Source organism: Polypterus senegalus, chromosome 15, assembly GCF_016835505.1.
Source record: "Polypterus senegalus isolate Bchr_013 chromosome 15, ASM1683550v1, whole genome shotgun sequence".
NCBI lineage: Eukaryota > Metazoa > Chordata > Cladistia > Polypteriformes > Polypteridae > Polypterus > Polypterus senegalus.
Window position 1 is genome coordinate 30,671,758 of NC_053168.1, and position 20,890 is coordinate 30,692,647.

The 20,890-nt window shown below is 40.2% G+C and overlaps 1 protein-coding gene across 2 annotated transcripts in view; it reads right to left on the reverse strand.

Moving 5' to 3' along the window:
• Positions 1-5,661: 5,661 nt before the first annotated feature.
• trpn1 (transient receptor potential cation channel, subfamily N, member 1) overlaps positions 5,662-20,890 on the reverse strand; it is a 110,780-nt gene continuing 95,551 nt past the window's right edge. For both annotated transcript variants that reach the window (XM_039737390.1, XM_039737389.1), the window contains 6 exons: positions 19,206-19,313; positions 17,807-18,004; positions 17,065-17,271; positions 12,028-13,387; positions 8,885-9,034; positions 5,662-5,896 (listed from right to left, as the gene is read on the reverse strand). In XM_039737390.1, the coding sequence (XP_039593324.1) occupies positions 5,712-5,896; positions 8,885-9,034; positions 12,028-13,387; positions 17,065-17,271; positions 17,807-18,004; positions 19,206-19,313 (2,208 nt within the window). In that variant the 3' untranslated portion in view covers positions 5,662-5,711. The remainder of the gene's footprint in view (positions 5,897-8,884; positions 9,035-12,027; positions 13,388-17,064; positions 17,272-17,806; positions 18,005-19,205; positions 19,314-20,890) is intronic.

Sequence of the window (20,890 nt, forward strand, 5' to 3'; positions counted from 1 at the left end):
GAGCAGCCCTGCTGGGGTCACTGGGTGCCACGAGAGGGTGCTGTAGGGAGACAAGCTCCGTATTATGGACTTCTGTGCGACTCGGAAGTGCTTTCATCGGGCAGTCACCCTGGCACTGGAAGTACTCCTGGGTCTGTAATAAAAGGGACCTCACTCCCTTATTCAGGCGAGTCGGAGCTGGGAGTTAGTGGAGCAACGCTTGAGTGGAGGAGAGCAGTGCGGATGGAGGAGATATTGTGAGAGGAAGACCTGTATTTTGCTTGTGTTTGTGTCACATTTGGAGGTATTTAAAATAAAACCTTTGATTGCTTGAACCAAGGACTGTACAAGTGTGTTCATGTTGGGGTTTGGGGCTCGCTGATGCCCTGGGGTTTATCACGCAATTTAAAATGAAAGGTGAACAAATCAACTTTGACTCATCTGTATAACATTAACGCATATGGCCACTGGTGCTACCTTCTGTAATTATACAGGGATCTAAACCTGAACACCAATCCCCCCTGGCCCCCCTCCTGTTGATGCTTTCTGTGGACCATGGATTCAATTATTTAGCCAGCCACCCAGTTTATTAAAGTGTGATTAAACATCTATTTGTGAAATCACGCTAAACCATGAACTATAAAGAAGTAGTGCCCATAATTCCAACCTAGCAATTATGGAGTCCAGTCATAAAAAAATGACAAATTCTTGAATCACGGGAACAGGGAAATTAATAGAGCATGGACTATGGACGGGACACCTGGATTTCAGCCAGCAACGACAAAAGGGTAAACATCTAAAAAATTCAGAAATACATTAACCAATTATACAAATACTCCTGGGCAATGCTGATTACTTTGACTAGTAATTCATATTAGGTATGACAAGTAATAATTCTAAATAGTATGAACATTATTCATTATAACTATTAATATTATTAACCTATTTAATAGATGTCAAACTATATTTTATTATCCATAAAAATGAATTACATTATAGCATTACTTTGTCCTTTATGATACAAAGGTTAGAGCAGCTGGTAAGCCATAGTTGTTGTGGGATAAGAATAGGCATCCCAACCAGGAAGGAGCATTGCTGATTACCTGACAGGAGGTCCAAGAAGAACAACGGATGAATTGGCCAGATGGATGAAAACATATCTTTATACCCAGCCAGTATAAAATAATGGATGGACTACCAGAATCTAAGAGTCTGGAGCTGTTCATTCCTTATACACCAGGTGGCAATGGTCCTCACATGAGAACCAGTTGGTATGCCCACAGGAGTGCTTGGGATATGAAGTCCAGAAGCACAGCCCTGTTGGGGTCGCTGTGGTCCAATAGAGGGTGCTGTCAGGGAAGGACCTCCCTACTTTCACCGCGGCCTGGGAATGTTTCCAAGACCATGCCACGTCTTCGGATCCAGCCGGCCAATTCATTTATCGTTCTTCCTGGGACTCCAGTTCAGGTAATAAACAATGCTCCTCTCTGGCTGGGATGCACGTTCTTATCTCACATTGTATATTAAATCTAATAATTGGTTCATCATTAACAAACTTTACTGAGCTGAAGGCTCTAACATATTTCTAAAAAAAACTGTCATCTGTTATAAATGTCTTCATAAGGATTCACAGGCCATTTTAACATGACCCTGTCAGGATTATGACCTTCGCGTGGTGGAGAGCTGGAGCCTCTCATGCATAAAACTTTGCTTTAATTCTGAACTTGAATTTTTCTTATGCCAGAAAGGCAAAAACAGCATATGCACAAAGTAAAAAAAAAAATATTGGATTTATAAAATCTTATGTACACCAGTACCCATGCCAACTACTTTTATAAATCTCAGAGCAACTTAAAACTATGTATGTGTGCTGACGCCTTTAGCCACTCCACGTCACCTCCCACCAGTAACCATTGTGGCGTCCGGCTAGGGGTGGAGCCCAGCCATGATGCCCAGGAGGACCGGAGGAGGGCTTGTACCTCCTCCAGACCGCGAGGGGGCGACCGCCCTGATTATATTGGGGGCCCGTGGCCACCGCCAGGCGGCGCCCCAGTGCCTGAAGAAACCTGGAACTCAGCACTTCCGCCACACCAGGAAGTGCTGGGGGGAAGAAGAAGACAGGGGACACCTGGAGGGCTTCCGGGTGCGCAGCCGGCACTTCCGCCACACTGGGGCGTGTCTGTGGAGGAATGCCAGGAAGCAGCTGGAGCCCATTCGGGTTCCTATATAAGGGGCCGCCTCCCTTCATTCAGTAGCGGAAGTCGGGTGGAAGAAGGACGGAGCTGGAGAGAGTACTGGAGGCGGCCAGAAAGGCAATTGGACTGTGAGGCCTGGACTTTGGGGGATCGGTGCTGGAGGCACTGGGAAGTGCACTGAACTAAATTGTAAATATATAATATGATAAATAAACGTGTGTTGGGTGGAAAAACGATGTCCGTCTGTCTGTGTCCGGGCCATCTTCCACACCATATATAGTTTAAAAAAAGTCCCTTTAGAATATTCATGACCTAACCACCATATACATTTGGTCATGTTCCTGAGTAACGTCTTTACTTTCAAATCATAGAAGAGCACAGAAAACAAAACTGCAGTGAATTGAACGTAAGGTGCTACCAACATTTGGCACATTTTAAGGAGAGGTAGGAAGCAGGTGCACTATGTTACTAAAAATGTCTTAAATAAAGTGTATTTTCTCCTCAGTTTTTAAGGCCTCAGTTAACGTAAATATGTTAATCAACAAATTAGGTGCATGATGAGTCTCAGGGTTGTGTCCCGAGTGCTCCCTGCATCGGTTTCTTCCCATCGTCCAAAGACATGAAGGTTAGGTGAATTCTCCTGATGTTTGTGTTCACCTTGTGATGAGCTGGCACCCTATCAAGGGGTTGTTCCTGCCTGCATCCATTGATTGCTAGAATAGGCTTAGCCATTGGATATGTGGGTTTTGATGGCAGATGGATCCATCTTGCCCAAAGTAACTCCCACTTCCATGCCATTAATCCTTACAACAGATTGAGAAATACTCCATACAATTTCGATTACAGGTTAGTTCACTGCTTCAGATTCAGCTTGAGGGGGTAATTTCAACTTGTATGTTCTTTTTTTACACGCCTGAAAGACACTCCTGTCGACATAAAGATGCTCAGCAGTCATCATGAGGGCTTAAGCAGCAGCGCACAGAGCTGAGGCTCATGCTGGCCTGTGCATACAGCAGCATGGCAGTCCGGACAAATCTCCTTTACATGTCATACTGTGACAAAATATTTCAGAAACAAAAATGTGACACCTGTCTCTTTAAAGAAGCAAAAAAAAATAGCTCCAACTTTTAAATCAACTTTAATTATCCTTGTCACTATGTCTCTGCTGTATCATCGGTCAGACGCCATCCAGCTGCCGTCTTTCTCAGTCCATCCAGAGGCCATGCTGAAAACTAATCAGCAATCATCATACTAAGGCAGACAGCCTCCTGGTAATCTAAGCATATTGGATTCTTTACATGAACCAGATTGTACTAGTATTTTGTCACATTCACTGTACTCTGCTTTCATTTTGGACATATTATGTATAGTGCATAAATAAATGTGTAAGTTTCTCTCCTGCCTGTTCTGGTACTTTTTCTAATTGCCTGGTGTTACAGATGTAAAAGAGAGGCAGAAGTACTAAACTACAATAGCAGTCCATCCTGACAGTAACCGGCTGGTAAGCAAACATACAAGGGCTACAGATGGGATTTGGGGTATTCTGTAAAGGTCAACGTAGTAAAGAGTCTGACAGGGGAAGACAGGGTCACCCTAGAACCCTGACTAAACAACCATTTTCTTATTTTTTAAACAAGGTAGGAAAGATATGCATGGCATAACACTTGGGTGCATTCTAGGACTGGATTATCTGTTTTGGTATTTTTCTAAACTTTTCATTTAGTTCACCAAAGGGACACTGCTTATTAAATGTTTTGTCACAGTGGTGTGTGTGTGTGAGACGTGTGACTGAGGTTTGCTCAGACTGCCATGCTGCTGTTTGTGCAGGCAGCCACAGTGACAAACACGCTGCCATTTCAAAAGGTTGCACTGGCGAATGAGGATCTGTTTGCTGACTGGAGCGGCTCTCTGACATGCACTAAAGACGAAAAATAAAATACTTTGGACAAAATCGAAAACTTGAAACAACTTCATGTAAGTTAAAACTGACACAGTAAACAGATCCGTAATTGAAGATATAGAGAATGTTTCTCTGCTTTAAGGATAGGCGACACACAAGAGAAAGTTGCTGAAGGTAAGAGAGATTTATTTATCATTTTTATTGATCATTACCTTATTTACATCAGCTGTGGCCTTAAAAAAAGCTTTTCATGATAAAAGTACCCTTTATTACGGCGGGTCTCAACCTGTGGGGCACACCCCCGAAGTAACAAAAAAGGGGGTGCGAAGATGTAAAAAAAAGAAAACAAGAATCGAAAATATGAAAAATACGTCTTTTGAAACCAGAACAAATTAACTTAAACTACTTTATGATTCTAGAAATATAAATATAGAGTTAGATAAATGTCAATAAAAGTTAAGTAGGTATAATAAAACTTGTAGCGGTGTATCGGCAGCAAAAAATATAGGAATACATTTTATTAGGGTTTCAAAAAAACATTAGGGGGGGTGCGATTAAAACTTATGAAAACTTGGGTCGCAAATACTTAAAGGTTAAAAAACTTTGCTTTATTGGAAATTTATTTTAATAATAGTGCATTTTTCTGCCCCAAGCACCCCTTAAATTCAGTCTATGTACCGTAACTATCACCCTGCTCTGCAAGTCATTTGCTGCCTCAATATGAGCCAACCCAATCTGTCTGAAATGTCTGATGAACCTCCCTGGTCTGACCAGCTCAGTGTATTGCCACTCCAACCCTCACAAAGGAGAGCTGAGATGAGATGAAGCTTTAATATACCTTCATTTTACAAACCATCTCTTCCAGTCAAAGGATGCAAGGGGTTGTTACATCCTTTCATAGTGAAATGCAGAATAACCTCCAAGATGGGGCAGCAGTCCACCACAGGGCACACTTATCCTGACCCGACTTGGGAGTACTTTAGGGTTTCAAATGAATCAAACAGCCTGTTTTTGGGCTGTAGGAGGAGACCGTAAGTAATGGATGAAACCAACACAAACATGGAAAGAACACGGAAAGACCACACGTGGAAACATCTCAAGTAATTTATCTGACCTTAATCGAGTTGAAACTGCGTTGGCGATAAAAATGATATTAATTATGTTAGAAATGTACATTCAGGAATAACTGAAATATTAGTAATATTTGAAACTCCCAACTAGTGGTTTTCAAAATAAGATATAATTTGCAGGAAGTAAACAATACTATGACGCACAATGACCGCAGTTAAATACTTCCGAATGGGGGCAGGTGTCCATATAAAATGCAGTCATTCCAGAGTTTTAAAAAAAGATGACAGTTAAAACTCCTAAATATTATGACAAAATGCTGATAATTTCCACTCCATAAATAATTTCATACATTTCAAAATGAACTCTTAGTGACACAATTTGGAAATTCCCCCCAGTGTTTCACTCCTTTATGTAAAACCATAAAGTGCAAGTCTATTTCAACATCTCTGAATTTAGAAAAAAATATGTACCAATTTACTGTAACATTCTGCAAAAAAAAGTGCAATCACTTCTTACTAAAGACAAATAAACACTTTTTATATCCATACTGGTTAAGACAATTGCTTTTAAAACCGTTTAAAACCAAAGCTTTGGATGTTCAGGCTGTCCTCATAGGGCGGAGGGTCTTTCTCAACTAATGTTCCGTCAGTTTGCCCCTTAAGAGACAAATACCGCACTGCCACACTCTGCCAGTCAGTGACTTCCTCAATCTGAACCAGTCCACTCTGTCGGGAAGGTCTGATGAATCCCCCTGAGGGAGGAAAAAAAGTTTTTACTTCTTTATCAAAATATAATATTTACTCAAAAGACTTTGACTGAAAGGTGTGAGTTTATTGAAAATTATTTTATTGAACAAAGGATATAGGGCTTAGTTAAGAAGGTTTGTACATTTTACAGGTCTAGAATGTGACCACTTGTAGGCCTATAACTGTGAAAAATGCATCTATTACTCACTTACTCTTATTTAACAAGACAGTAACAAACAATTCTTCTGGTCTTAATAACACTTAAAACACACTTATTCATCTCTGCAATGTCATGTTCTAACAAAACTTCACTTTGGAGTGGTCCTTCTCTTGATATAGCATATTTGAGTATAAGACCTGTGAAATCTTCATATTATTTGACAATTCATTTTACCAGCATTTCAATATGATACACATAAACAAGCAGGGTAAGTTTGAAGATAGGTGGATAGGCAGATAATCTGGAAACCGTTAAATCACTACAGTAGGACTTGGACAGCATACAGGCTTGGGCAGATTTGTGGCAGATGAAGTTTAATGTCAGTAAATGTAAAATAAAAAAAAACAGAGGAAGTAAAAATGTTAGATTTGAATTCACAATGGGAGGTGTGAAAACTGAAAGCTCACCTTATGATAAGGATTTGTTGTCATAGAGGACTCAGCACTATCAAGTACCAGACAGTGTTCAGAAGCCATAAAGAAAGCTAACAGAATGTCAGGTCATATAGCGCCCTGATGTGTAGAGTACAAGTTTAAGGAGGTTCAGCTCAAGGTTTATAACTCACTGGTGAGGCCTCAGCTGGAGTCTTGTGTGCAGCTTTGGTCTCCAGACTACAAAAAGGACATAGCAGCACTAGATAAGGTCCAGAGAAGAGCGACTAGGCTGATTCACGGGCTACAGGGGATGAATTATTGGGGAAAGATTAAAAGAGCTGAGCCTTTTCAATTTAAGCATAAGAAGATTAAGAGGTGACATGACTGAAACGTTTAAAATTATGAAGGGAATTAGTACAGTGGATCGAGACTCTGATTTTAAAATGAGTTCATCAAAAACATGGGGACACAGTTTTAGACTTGTTAAGGGTAAATTTCTTTGCACAGAGGACTATAGACACTTGGTACAGTATAAGCTACCAAGTAGTGTGGTAGACAGTAAGACTTAAGGGACTTTTAAAACAAACTTGACTTGATGTTATTTTAAATGAATTAAGTAGAGAGAACTGGCAAGCTTTGTTGGGCTGAATGGCCTGTTCTCATCTATATTGTTCTAATGTACTGCACAAAAGTGAATGACCACTTTACTGATGCTTTGTAAATGAGTAATAGAGGCATTTTTGCAGCAACTAAACTAAAGTGTAAAATTTTAGAAAACATAATGCTAATTGCTTTTTTGCAGTAACGATAGCACCAAATGAAAGTCAGCACTGCACTTACACACAACTGCAAATAGAATTACTTCAGAAGGCACAAGAATACGTAAGAAAGACAAGGGTGAGAACTACATATTATAATGACTTGGGGGTATGAAGAGATGGAGGCATGAATCAGCACGTTACACTACACCAGTAGTGAGTGAGTGACCATAAAACAGACTGCTGGATTCTTCAGTGGCTGCTCCAACAAGCTTCTGAGGTCTTCTGCTTTGCCTCATGTTACCAAGTGCTTCGTCCAGTTTACCTGCACATCGCCCACATGGGGTCAGAGGTAGCATGTATACCATATCATCTCCAGCTCCAGGCTTCACCAGGTATCTCTGCCGCCCTCTGACATGTTCTCAGTCATAGATAGATAGATAGATAGATAGATAGATAGATAGATAGATAGATAGATAGATAGATAGATAGATAGATAGATAGATAGATTTGAGGGATGACTGAAAAGTATTGAGACTGATTTTTTTTCAGAATCAGGTAACTCCATAGGCTCGGAGCATTTTTCTTTTTCGAAGTAGCATCTTTCACATTAAATACATTTTTAAAATGTTTCAAAATGATTCAAAGACAAGTAATAGAGTATTTTGCGAGATCAATTTTAGCAATGCGGCCTTGTCATTTTTCACTTCATCGTCTGCGGAGAACTTCTTTCTGCACAGTTGCTTTTTAGATAGATAGATAGATAGATAGATAGATAGATAGATAGATAGATAGATAGATAGATAGATAGATAGATAGATAGATAGATAGATAGATAGATAGATAGATAGATAGATAGATAGATAGATAGAACTTTATTTGTCCTTAGGGGGATTTAGATAGTATGTACATACTGTAAATGTGTGCAAGACTGGAACAGTGATATCCAGCCATGATTACTACCCTGCACTGGTGCTGCCTAGAAGGACACTGACTCACCACAACTCATTTAATTCATTAGGCAGCTTCAACAGCTACAGTTTAGGTATTTTCTCTAATATTCACAACATTTTGTTAAGCTCCTTTCTTGAGGCAACAAGATGGAAAACATGATGCTTCCCAGAATTATATAGAACCAGTATGAGAAAAGAAGACTTCAGAGAGATAGTTGGTCAGAAAACTTCAAAAGATGATAGGCACTGAACACAAGATGGTGATTTGATGGGCCTACCGAGCATGAGGTTGAAATGCAGCTTCAAAAGTTGAAAGATTGTATCACTAAAAGAGAAGTCTGTTGCATTATTGTCTACGCGCAACAGAAATAACTCAATGGATACAACAAAAGTTTATTTGTAGGTCAGTACAGAGAGAAACCTCCAATTGGGAGATGGACAGTTTCTTCTGCTGCACTGTTGTATTTTGGCTTCTAAAGACAAACAGATTATCAAATCATCTAATTATCAATGAGAGACTTGAAAGTTCTTCACAGTCTTAATAAAATGTATTCTGGAAGAGTATCGGTATTCAAGAAGAAAAGATGTTGTTTAGTAATCTGCAAAATTTAACTTTTTGGTAGGACTAATGAAATTAGAGTTTTAGCATAACCCAAGAAACCCCAAATGTAACAAAGGAAAAAAAGACCTTCTGGAGAAATCTGTGTCCGCTTAGTTGTGCGTATCCAGCCGACATGGGTGTGGGTCAGCATGTCTAAGGAGGTGTTGTCTAAGATATGACTCAGGTCTTCATGTTCTTCTGTCATGAGTTCTCTCCCCTGATAACAACAGATTTTACCTGTGAAAGAAGACAGCATGAAAAGCCCTGAGATTTGAGTCACTTTATTGCGCCTTCTTAGATCCTTGGCTGTGATCTCATTTCGACATGCTGGAATTACCACTGAATATTGCAGGTTCAATGACTGGGTATTGAGAAGTAACACCTCATCAATAGTTTTCATTGGCCTTGATCTGATCAGATTGTAAAGAAGGTGGGGCATACATGTGAGTGCATACAGAAGTTTCTTTTTAATGATAATTAAAAGTGAAATGGCACAATTTTAATAGTGAAAGTTACTCTTTCATATCCGAGACGTATAAAAAAAGTGGTGGAAAATGATGCACACAAAGGAGTACTGAGCTGGTGGAAGAACTCAGTTTACTCCGAGATGGGTAATGCCAATTGTTCAAATGTCACCTGCTCAAATGTCAACTTCGATTCATCTCCTTAGATTACCTCAGTGTTCATGTCGTCAGCAAGGTGACATTACATTATGCATCTGCTTTTGGTTTGATGCATTATTAATTTTTATTAATTTCCATTTAATCATTTTTATGTTCATTTACCATTTTCATTTTATATTGTTTTCCTATTGATGACATTGTGTTGCAAATGTGTATGTTTGTTTTTCTAATGATCATGTGGTTGTTTTCATGGGTACTGCCATTTTGCAGTTAAGAATGAAAAACATTGTAGTGGATATGATGTGTTTCTTATGTCACATACATATTGAGTAAAATCTAAAATCTAAGCCATTAAAAATAGAGAATATTGTAGTGGTCAAGTATACAAACAAGCGATTTTGTTTTAATTTTGACTTTGATTTTGCCTTTCAAACTTTGGTAAATGATCGAACAGCTTTTGTGCTTCACCCTCTACTATGACCACGACAATTCTTTTGAAAGGCAACTTTTGATCTCTGCCAACCAGACTCAACATTCTCTCAGAACACATAAAACATGTTACTGAATACAACAAATATGAGTCTCTCCAGTCTCTTGTACTTTGTGTTTTGACTTCTTTTGTATTTTTTGTGCTTTTTAGCTTTGGTTTTTCTCCCATCCATGTGCATTACTAGTTTTGAATCTGATCAGCTGGCCTAGGACTCTGGTGATCCCCATGCAGGTCTACTCAAACGTTCCTTCGCAGATTCACATGTCACATCACTGTACGCACAAGCATGGCAAAAAAACTGATCTTCTCTTCTTCTTTGGCTATCACAGCTAATCCTTCTTTGAAAGTGGAGCTGTAACTGAGGAGCCCACCATGCTTCAAAGGGTATGATGTGGTGACATTAACTGACTGACCAACTAACTAACTGTCAAGAAAAGTAAAACTGGTAGCTGAATATCAGAGAAGAGAAAGGTGAATGAATTTGAGAGACATTTTTTAAATGAACATTCAGAAATAACAGCAATGGTTAGCAAACAATAAACATTGGCAATTGTGAATTTAAGCCCAGCCTCTCCCCCTCATTCATTCGTCAAGAGGCCTGCCTTCAATTCATAGAGTCAATCCCATGAGGCTGTGCGCTGATTATTGCAGAAGTAAGTTTTAGCAAAACGGCATACGTTTTGTGCTTTTTGAGCACACGACTAAATAACTGTCATGTAAATTACAGTATATGACACGTGTAACGTAAGCTTTTTTTTCTTTTTTTAAATGGATATTTTTCACATCATTTGCCATTGGGCACCACTGGTCAACACTTGCTTGTATTAAATCATCAATGTTTTCCATGAAAACATGAGACTAAACGTTTTTCTCAGCCGTCATTACAAACTACATAGTGTAGGTAACATTAAAAAAAATCACTTTTAGCTAGAGTATTCCTTTAACTTTGAGGCATTCACACAAAAATATGTTTGATGCTTTGAAAAGGATAACAGTAAGCTAGAACATACGAGGGTAAAAAACTCCATTTTCAGGCCTGAATTCACAGCTTCTTCGCAGCTTATTCTAAGTAATTTAACAGCTATCCATACGTGAAGTCATTCTATTACAATCTTCCTTCCAAACCACATCAGAATACATCATATCCATTTAGCAATATGTATTTTCAGCCAGTAGAATATTGGAATTTAAATTACAAGGTTTCTGAGTCAATTTCTACCACTGACTCCATTTGTGAAACTTAGTAAGTTATTAAATCAGCCTGTGATCCCACATTTGAAACCCATAAAATCAAATGCACCACTATGACTAATCAGTTACTTTGTATAAGTGCATCTATCTATCTATCTATCTATCTATCTATCTATCTATCTATCTATCATTATATAGTGCCTTTCATATCTATCTATCTATCTATCTATCTATCTATCTATCTATCTAGTTGTTCATCCCGGCCAATAACCCCACGCCGCTAGATGGAGCCCTTCCGGCAGCATGGAGGTGCCCCGAATTCCAGCAGGGCATTATAGACATTGGAGTTTTCCTTCACAGCCCTGCTGGATACCATGGCGGCCGCAAGGGGATGCTGCAGGGTGGCTCAGAGACTTTTATTTGCTCTATAATCCGGAAGTACGTCCTGGGACAGAGGAAATGACATAGTTCCGGGATGAAAAAAGAAGAGTTTTGATCTGACCCGGAAGTGCTAAGAAGTCACATGGACTGAGGATTCAGAAGCACTTCCAGGTCATGGACTATAAAGGACTCTGGGAAATCCCTGACAGATGAGCTGAGTCAGGTGGCAGGGGACAACTCGTTTGGGAGAGTGGAGGATTGTGTATTGAGAATTGTATAGTGTATTGATTTATGAATAGAGAGGAGTGGAGGGTGCTTTATGCACTTTATTATTGTAATAAAACAAAATATTGGACTTTTATCTGGTGTCTGGCGTCTGATCTGAGGGTTCAAGGGGATGACAGCGCCCTCTATCTATCTATCTATCTATCTATCTATCTATCTATCTATCTATCTATCTATCTATCTATCTATCTATCTAATACAGTGCCTTTCATATCTATGCACCAATCTATTTAAAAGATAGAAACACATTCAATACTCACCACCATGCTTGCACAGTGTCTTGACATAGAAGTACAGGACTGTAAATAAGTTGAAAGGTGATGGTGTACCAGACTTCCTGTTCATGTCCCGAATCAGCATGGCTCTTCCAAACTTCCACTCTGTATCAGACTGGGCCTGAATCCTTTGATAGGTATCACTCATCATGGCGATCAGTAAGTTTATTAACACAATAACTGTGACCACCAAATACACGCCAAAAATAAAATTAGTGATTGCTTTAGTGAAGGCAGGTGTCCGGATAAGAGGAGGCATAGAATCAGGGTCAACTAATCCAAAAAGAGCAAAGAAGAGCTTGAAGGAAATTTCCAGAGGCGTTTGGATTTTTGTACCATTGTCATTACTTGTGTGGTTCTCTATGGATGTATCCACTGGGTATACTGGTTGATATATAGCAGAGAGATTCATGGTAAAGGCAATTTCAAAAAGCACAAGGATGACTGCAAATCGTGCCAAGTCTTTCATAAGGTCACGGATTATAATCGCCCAGGGACCAAAGAGGTGGTGAAAAGTCAAAAACTCAAGGAACTGCATAAAGCTAAGGGTCATGGAAATTGATAAAAAAATGTTACGGACAAATAGGCAGTTTAGCCGATCAGGAATGTGGAAGGCAATTGCAAGAATGTGGCAGAAAAATCCGATGGCAGAAAAACCCAGGACCAAAACACGAATCCAGGCAAGGCCTACTCTTTCTCCTGGATGGGTTAATTCTGAGACTAGAACACCAGCAAGCCAGGCAAGAAGAAGCCACTCATTCCAGGCCGGCAACATATGTCCCAAATATATAGGGTTTATGGGAGGATAGACAATAGTTAAGATAAAAAGTAATATTAGGAAGATGTGAGAGACCAAATGGCTCATGAACTTAATAATGGGAATCTTATTAAACCTGTGCCTCAGTGGCAGTGAAAAAATGAGCCATACTGGGGGGCACAGAAGGAAACAAAAAAACAAAAGAGCTATTTTCCATGTTGCCCACTTTAAATTTCCATACCAGACTTCTGTAAGGTACTTCTGCACAGCTGGATGGGCAACCACATCCTTCTGTTGACTCTCAATCAGGCAGTCGAGCATAGATGTGTTCCTGTGGTCTACAGCACGCAGGATGTAACCAGCACTTTTCCCACCAGAGGCCACAGTGAGGAGTTCGGTGGCCATGCCTTCACAGCACTTAGCTGCATTGAGAAGGTCCATCGAACGTTCTTTCTCCTTGAGGGCTGTGACATTGAAGGCACGGGAGAGCTTCACAGCCGTGTTCAGAGGAGCTGGGGAGTGAAGGACGAACTCCACAATTACTTTGTTTTTGTTCATTTTCCCACATACCATTAGGTCAAAAATAAACTGGAATGAAAAAAAATGATAATAACATAATTGTGCTATGATGACCTGAGAGGACACAGTCAAATTAGGTCTCACGTGCCAAGCCGTACTCAGTATTCAAGACTCATTTCATTATTCAAGGCTTTCTGATGCTTCCATAATAATAGGAGTCTCTTCGAGTTTTAAATTTGCAATAATTTTCACCACAGTGATGCAATTATTGAACATACAATGGATTCAGAAAGTATGCAAACCCCTTCAATTTTTGCACACATTGTTATGTTGTACAGTTAATTAAAAATAGATGCATTTGCCATTTTTACCCATCCATCCACACAATATCCATAAAGACAACATGAAAACATCCATCCATCCATTATCCAACCCGCTATATCCTAACTACAGGGTCACGGGGGTCTACTGGAACCAATCCCAGCCAACACAGGGCGCAAGGCTGGAAACAAACCCCGGGCAGGACGCCAGCCCACCGCAGAACATGAAAACATGTTTACAAAAAAATTTGAAAGTGTATTAAAAAGCAAAAATTGAAATACCACATTGACAAAAGTATTCAGACCCATTGCTTTGACACTTGAAATTTGGCTCAGATGCATCCCATTCCACTGATCATCACTGAGACGTTTCTACACCTTGTTTTGATTGCACGTGATTAGGAGAGGCACACACGTATCTATAGAAAGTCTCAGAGTTGACAATGTACTTGACATGCTGATGTGGGGATAAAGGAATTGAAATCATTTTAGCACAAGGCTAAAACACAGTGACACAAATGTGATAATAGAGAAGAAGTCCAAATACTGTCTAAACCCACTGTAAAAAACATTAGCTTGCTTTTAAAACTATACAACATTAACTGCAAACCATAGAAGAAAGAATATTAAATTACATGATCAGATCTTGTATTTCTTTACAGTATCTAAAATACTGGTCTAAAATATTGTCATTATGTTCACATGCCTACAGTGTACATACACATTAAAAAATGACTTGTTACAAAATAAAGCTCCTAAAATCCTTTTTCCTTGTATTATGCTAGGGCATGCTGCCATCTTCAGGACAAGTCACAAGACAAGACGCTTCTTTATTTGGAATATAATATTCTGCAACCCACTTCACTCACTTCAGGGGGCCGGAGCAAGGTTGGAAATAACTGGACAAGCTACCAGCCTATCATGGGAGGTGACTCACACACACATAAACTCAAAAAGGGCCAATTCAGACCAGCCAATCAACCAACCACACATTTCTTCCAGGACTGGGGGGAATCTGTAAGAAAACTCCATGTGGACCTGGGAAGAGTATACAAACTGTGCACAGACAACATGAGATTCAATCACAGCGTGTTTGGGCCTGGCCAGTACTTGAATGGGAGGCCATCTAGGAAAAGCTTGGGTTGCTGAAGGAAGAGGTATTTGTGAGGTCAGCAGGGGGTGCTTACCGTGTGGTCTGTATGCGTATCCTAATGCCCCAATGCAGTGGCGGGGACACTGTGCTTCCAAAATGGTGCCGTCCTTCAGATGACACATAAAACCTGTGTCCTGACTCTTTGTGGTCATAAAAGATCATTGGACATCCTTCATAAAGAGCAGGGTGTATCCCGATGTCCAGGCTAAATTGCCCACCACAACGTAGTAATTCTGGCCCCCTAATAATCCCCTGTCTCACCACTTCACCAACTAACAGCTAATGCAAGGTGAGAGAACTGCCATAAAAATGGCTGCCGTCACATCATCCAGTTGGATGCTACACACGAGTGGCTGTTGAAGTGGCTCCTCGCTCACTGAAGCAGTCTGAGTAGTGAGGAAATCACTAAATAAATGTAAAGAAAATAAAAGAAAACAAAAATAAAGATGCTGGATCCAAGTCAAACCCAGGCATACACTAAGGAACAGCAGGTGATGTGGTAATAACACTCAATTCTTTAAAATATAACTGCTTGTGGGCCAAGTTAAACTGGATTTCCATTACAATCACTCACTTCATAAGCCCTGAGATAGACGTCTGCATTTCTGCGGAAATCCTGTGGTACCTGTGAGACCCAACTCAAAGCATTGTAGTGTGGGGCTAAATTTAAGAATTGTGAGCAGACACGGGGCGTTAAACTTCATTCATGTGACCAGATATCAGGTGATTAGACCGTAGATGAACCTCAGAGAAAATTCTTGAATAATAAATAATGTCCCTTCTCCAGATCTGAAAGGAACATGTTTCTCTGGTGGCCACAGGCTGTCAGAAGAAGGGGTGCTACCTGTAGAAACTAGCAATAAAAGCAGCTCCTGGGAGTAGGGAACAGCAGATAAAGCACTAATAGAAGACCACTTCTGAGAAGCCCATTGGCCTGGATTTGTGGCTGGTGGTGAGCCTTGAGTCGTTTTAGATTAATTTGGGGTGCTGGGAATAGTGTGGCACATCATGTTGCCCCTAACGCGAGGTGATCAGTGTGAGGCATAGCCAGAGGTGTACATGCGCAGGCTTGGGAGAAGGCAACCAGGAGCATGTAGAACCACAGAGTGGCCGAAGAGGATGACAATGTGTTTGACTGCAAAGGGACTAAGCCCCATATAAACATAAAATCTACTATACTAGGGAGGACCCAAAAATAACGAGAATGTTTTTCTGGAGGCTGGTGGGGCGTTAGTTCCAACGTTTGCATGTACTAGACTGCCCTCTGCATCATTTGGCCAAGCAACGTCCTTGGGGAAAGGTCTGTAAGGTCAATCTAATGTTTTTTCTTGAGCCTCTGTTACTGTCTTCGTCCATTTTGTGATGGTAGTCTTGAAAGAATAACGTGTTTGCATCAAGTTCTGTTTCCATTTGGGGAAAACAGCAGCAGAAGCTTTCACAATGCTTTGAGAGGCTTTCAAAGAAGAAGTTTTTAGCCAGGCAAGGGGTTTTTACCTTAAAGTGCTCATTGACCCAAATTGTGGCAATCAGACGAGTGGCTTCTGCATCATGACAACACTCTCACCCACACAGCATTGAGCGTGTGCCAGTTTCTCATGAAAAACGGGGTGACAATGGTTTCCTACCCCCCTCCACTCCCTGGACCTTGCACCCTGTGATATTTTCTTATTTCCAAGAATGAAGAGGGACCTTCAAAGGAAAGCGTTTTCAGGATGTAGAGGAGGTCAAGAAGCAAACAATGGAGGCACTGAAGGCTTTCAGGGCAGTTTTGAACAATGGAAAAAGCAGTGGGGCAAGGGTATTGTGCCTCAAGGAGAGCATTTTAAGGGTGATTACATTTTGGAAATGTTCACAAAAATATTTGATTTTTTTTTTAATTCTCGCTATTTTTGGGTCCCCCTTCCCCCATACATCTGTCCATTTTCTACTCAGGGTCAAGAGCAGTCATTCGACTGCAGGTCACACTTGCACACTCACACATTCAGTCATAATGACCAATTTAGTGTGTGCCAAATAACCAAACATGCATGTCTAAAGTAAAAATGGTGGTCCTAGAGGAAAATGCACAAACTAACGGGGGAAACATTCAAACGCCACACATATGGTGACTGTGCTGAGATCTGAACCCAGTCTCACGGAGCTGTGAGGCATGCAACTACTGTCAACATGTTAATGCTCTTTATATTTTGGTTCTTTTGTTTCTTGCTGTGTTCATATCGGAAGTAATAAAGTCATAACTGTTGAAATAAGGAAGCTCTTAATCTCCCGCTCACCTTCCTGTCTTCAATGAGTTTTAAAGAGTTGCTGCCTCTCCTCAGTAGGAAGCTCAGGGTTTCCTGGTGATTCTCCTCCGCCGCATACTGAATTGGCAGCTTCCCTTCCTTACACTCGAGTTTGGAAGAGGCTCCACTCTCCACCAGGAACCGCACTGTCTCCAGGAATCCTGACTTGGCTGCAAAGTGGAGTGGCGTCCAGCCATTCTGGGAGTTTGGGTGGAACAAATATAGTAAGTATATTAAAAATGTGGTATTTGAGAAGTTAAACGAATGGTAATTTGCATTTTATTAATTTGGTAGTTAAGGAAAGGTTTATAGAATTAGTAGAGTAGCTAAAAATTATTTTTTAACTTAATGCGGCGTATGCTGTGATGTTCAACTGTTATTATAAAAAAAAGTAATTCACACTTTTCATTCCTCCAGCCATTTTATAAACTTGTTTTTAGGTGTGTTCACATATAATGCGAGAAGCACCTACTACATTAGTCACGACTGTCTGTTTGCTCTGTCTGTCCGCAAGAAACAACACAGACCCTCATGGACTGATTTGGTTGAAATTTAACTCACTTGTTTTTCAAATAAATTTGTTGAGAAGGTTTGGTTTTGTTGAGATATCTTGAACAGATTGAACAAAAGCCCCTCTATCTTAAAAACAGCAAATTCAACAAATGAGTTTACTGTTCCAAGTCTAGCGTCACAGATGTCATTCATTTCTGTGGTCACATCAAACTTATAGTACCTTATCCACATCGTTGATTTCAGCCCCTTGACCCAGCAGTACCCGCACCATCTGAGAATGGCCATTAGCTGCAGCCAAATGGAGACATGTGCGTCCACGTTTGTCTTTCAAAAGTAGGTGAGATGTTGATTTGCTAAGAAGGAGTCCCACTACAGCTGTGTGACCATTCTGAGCAGCAAGATGAAGAGGAGTTGAGCCCTGAGACAAAAAGGAAGACATCAAAATAAACAAAACAACCCATGACTACAACATTCTTAGCAAAAGAAGAACATCCATCCATGCATGGCGCTGGGGAGCCAGGGCCAAGTCTACAGAACCGTTATTGTACACTTCGAACTTTAATACAAGGTGACTTACATTTACATTACGATGCAGCTGCTTACAGAAATTTTGTACTTTCGCAGCCCAGCTCAAGATCGCACTTTGAGGCATTGAACCCGTAACCTTCTGATTTACTGTCAAAGGGCCACAATTGCTATACTTCTTTGGGATAAGGTAATCAAAAAAGAAAATATGGAGACACAGGCAGATATGGACAGTGACCAGGCTGGTACCCACAGTTACCTGGAGCTTTGACAAAATATTGACGTGCATGTCAGATTAACTGAAGGGTCAAAGCTGGCCATGTATAGATGTGTAGCTGACAGTGCCATTATGAGACCCAGCATCCCATACAGTAGCCATATCACCTACACTTCACAACAGGTAATCCACCTGAAGCTAAGCAGATTTGGGCCTGGCTAGTACTTGGATGGGAGACCACCTAGGAAAAGCTAGGGTTGCTGTTGGAAGAGGTTCTGGTGAGGCCTTCAGTGGGCACTTACCCTGTGGTCTGTGGGTGGATCGTAATGCCCCAGTGTAGTGATAGGGACACTGTCCAGTAAAAATTGACATCGCAATTCATTTGAGACCTGACTTTCGGTGGTCATTAAAGATCCCTGGGTATCTATTGGAAAGAGTTGGGTGTACCGCAATATCTTGGCTAAATTGCCCATCACAGTTTTGTTCATTCTGGACCCTTGTCTCTAACTGGCTAATTATCCCTCTCACCCCTTCACCACATAACAGCTGATGTGTGGTGAATATATTGGCGTAAAAAAGGCTGCTGTTGCATTATCTAGGTGGATGCTGCACATTGGTGGAGGTTGAAGTGGTTTACCACAATCTGTAAAGTGTTTTGGGTTGGCTAGAAAAGCGCTATGTAAATGTAATTACTTAATAGAGTGCTTTGTGCTTTAAGGGTAATACAGACGGGTCAGACAGTTCCTGTGGTTCTCTTCTGAGAAAGATGAGTCCACAAACTGGATGAATGAACGGATGACTATTGTCAGAACAATGCCCATCTTGATGAAACATTTTAACAAAAAATAACCAAAAGCAGTTTCTGAAAATGGCCTACCTGAAGGTGTGTCTGTGCATCTGCTTGTACTCCAGGATAATTGAGCAGGAGCCTCACAAGATTTTCATGGCCCGACTGTGCAGCAAGATGTAGAGGAGTATATCCAGACTGTTCATAAGTGAAATATAAATAAATTAAGCCTACAAAAATTATATAACAGCATTGCCAGCTGCCCAAAAGACATGTCTGGCTGTGAGATACATCCTGCAACTTTGAGATAAAGGCATATTGATATTTCAGGTTTATTAATTACAGTAATACAGTAAAAGAAATGTATCTGTTTGTATTCACACACAAAAAAACAAGAACTTCTTCGATATTGACTTCAGTGTATTTATACATTTTGTTGAAATTTTCATCTTCCTTTACAATGAGAAGTCAAGCTAAATGATACCTTTTATTTTTTTAAAGATAACATAATGTAAGTTTATGAGGCAGCTCAGGCCTCTTCTTCAGGCAGGATACAATTGATTACGTAGATAGAGACAAAAGATTCAGATAGATAGATAGATAGATAGATAGATAGATAGATAGATAGATAGATAGATAGATAGATAGATAGATAGATAGATAGATTTTTTTAGAGGGGGAAATGTGGCTTTTAGCAGAAGCTCTTTAAATAAACAGTATATACTGTATACACAATAAGGTCTGGACACATACCAGAATGACAACAAAGAAAGAAACCTTCTGACTTGGCAGTCACAGTCACCGTGAGGCATTATGCAGGTCACCATACAAGGCCAGCTCAACTTCTATGTTGCTGCACTGGATATAATCATAGGCTTACTTTCCATTTTCTTTCACAAGTGTGTTTGTTTTTTCTTTACACACTTGTATAGGGCAGAAGCAAATTAAAGTAAAATGAACTCAGAAGATGGGTCAAAAAAGTATCAACAAGCCAAGGTCGCAAGTGGGAGGACAGGAATCAAATAAACAATGGCCAGGATATGAGACAAATTTGTAAATCAAGAAGTACAGCGACAGAGTCAATAGCCATAATACGAGTGGAAGAATAGAAAGAAATCTGTAAACCTGACAGATCTTTAACAACTAGATATAACAGCACGCCCTGCCATGAGTGAAAAGAAGGCTGAAATATTAGACAGGAGCACAGCACTTATGGATGAGTAATGGACAAATAACAGAAGTGTGCAGAATTAAACTTATAAAATATAATTTTAATTGTGAACAGTTATTTTCATTGCATTCATGAACACAATAAAAATATAAATAGAATGTTTCCAATACATTAGGTACAAAAGAAATGTAATTAAAGTTTAACCAATGATTGATTCATTTTATTTGCATATACAATATTGTTTTAAATTAGGGTTGGGCAAAGTCGTTCCTGGAGGGCTGCAGTAGCTGCAGGTTTTTGCTCCAACCTAATTGCTTAATAAGAAGTACACTTATTGCTCAAGTAACACTTTTGTTTAATTTTAGTCGTCTTGTTCATTAAAATTCTGAACACTTATTGCTTATTTTAGTCTTAAACAGCTGTATTCTTGCTTTTTAATTGCTCCTTGTGTAAGGGCCGGAGGCCCCAGCAGTGGAAGGATGGGGGAAGGCAGCTTATCAAAGACACTGCCACCCTCAAGATGATAGATGGCAGATTCCTTGGATAGCAGCAGTGTCCCAGATGCCCGCAGGGCACTATGGGATTTAGAGATCGGCAGCACAGC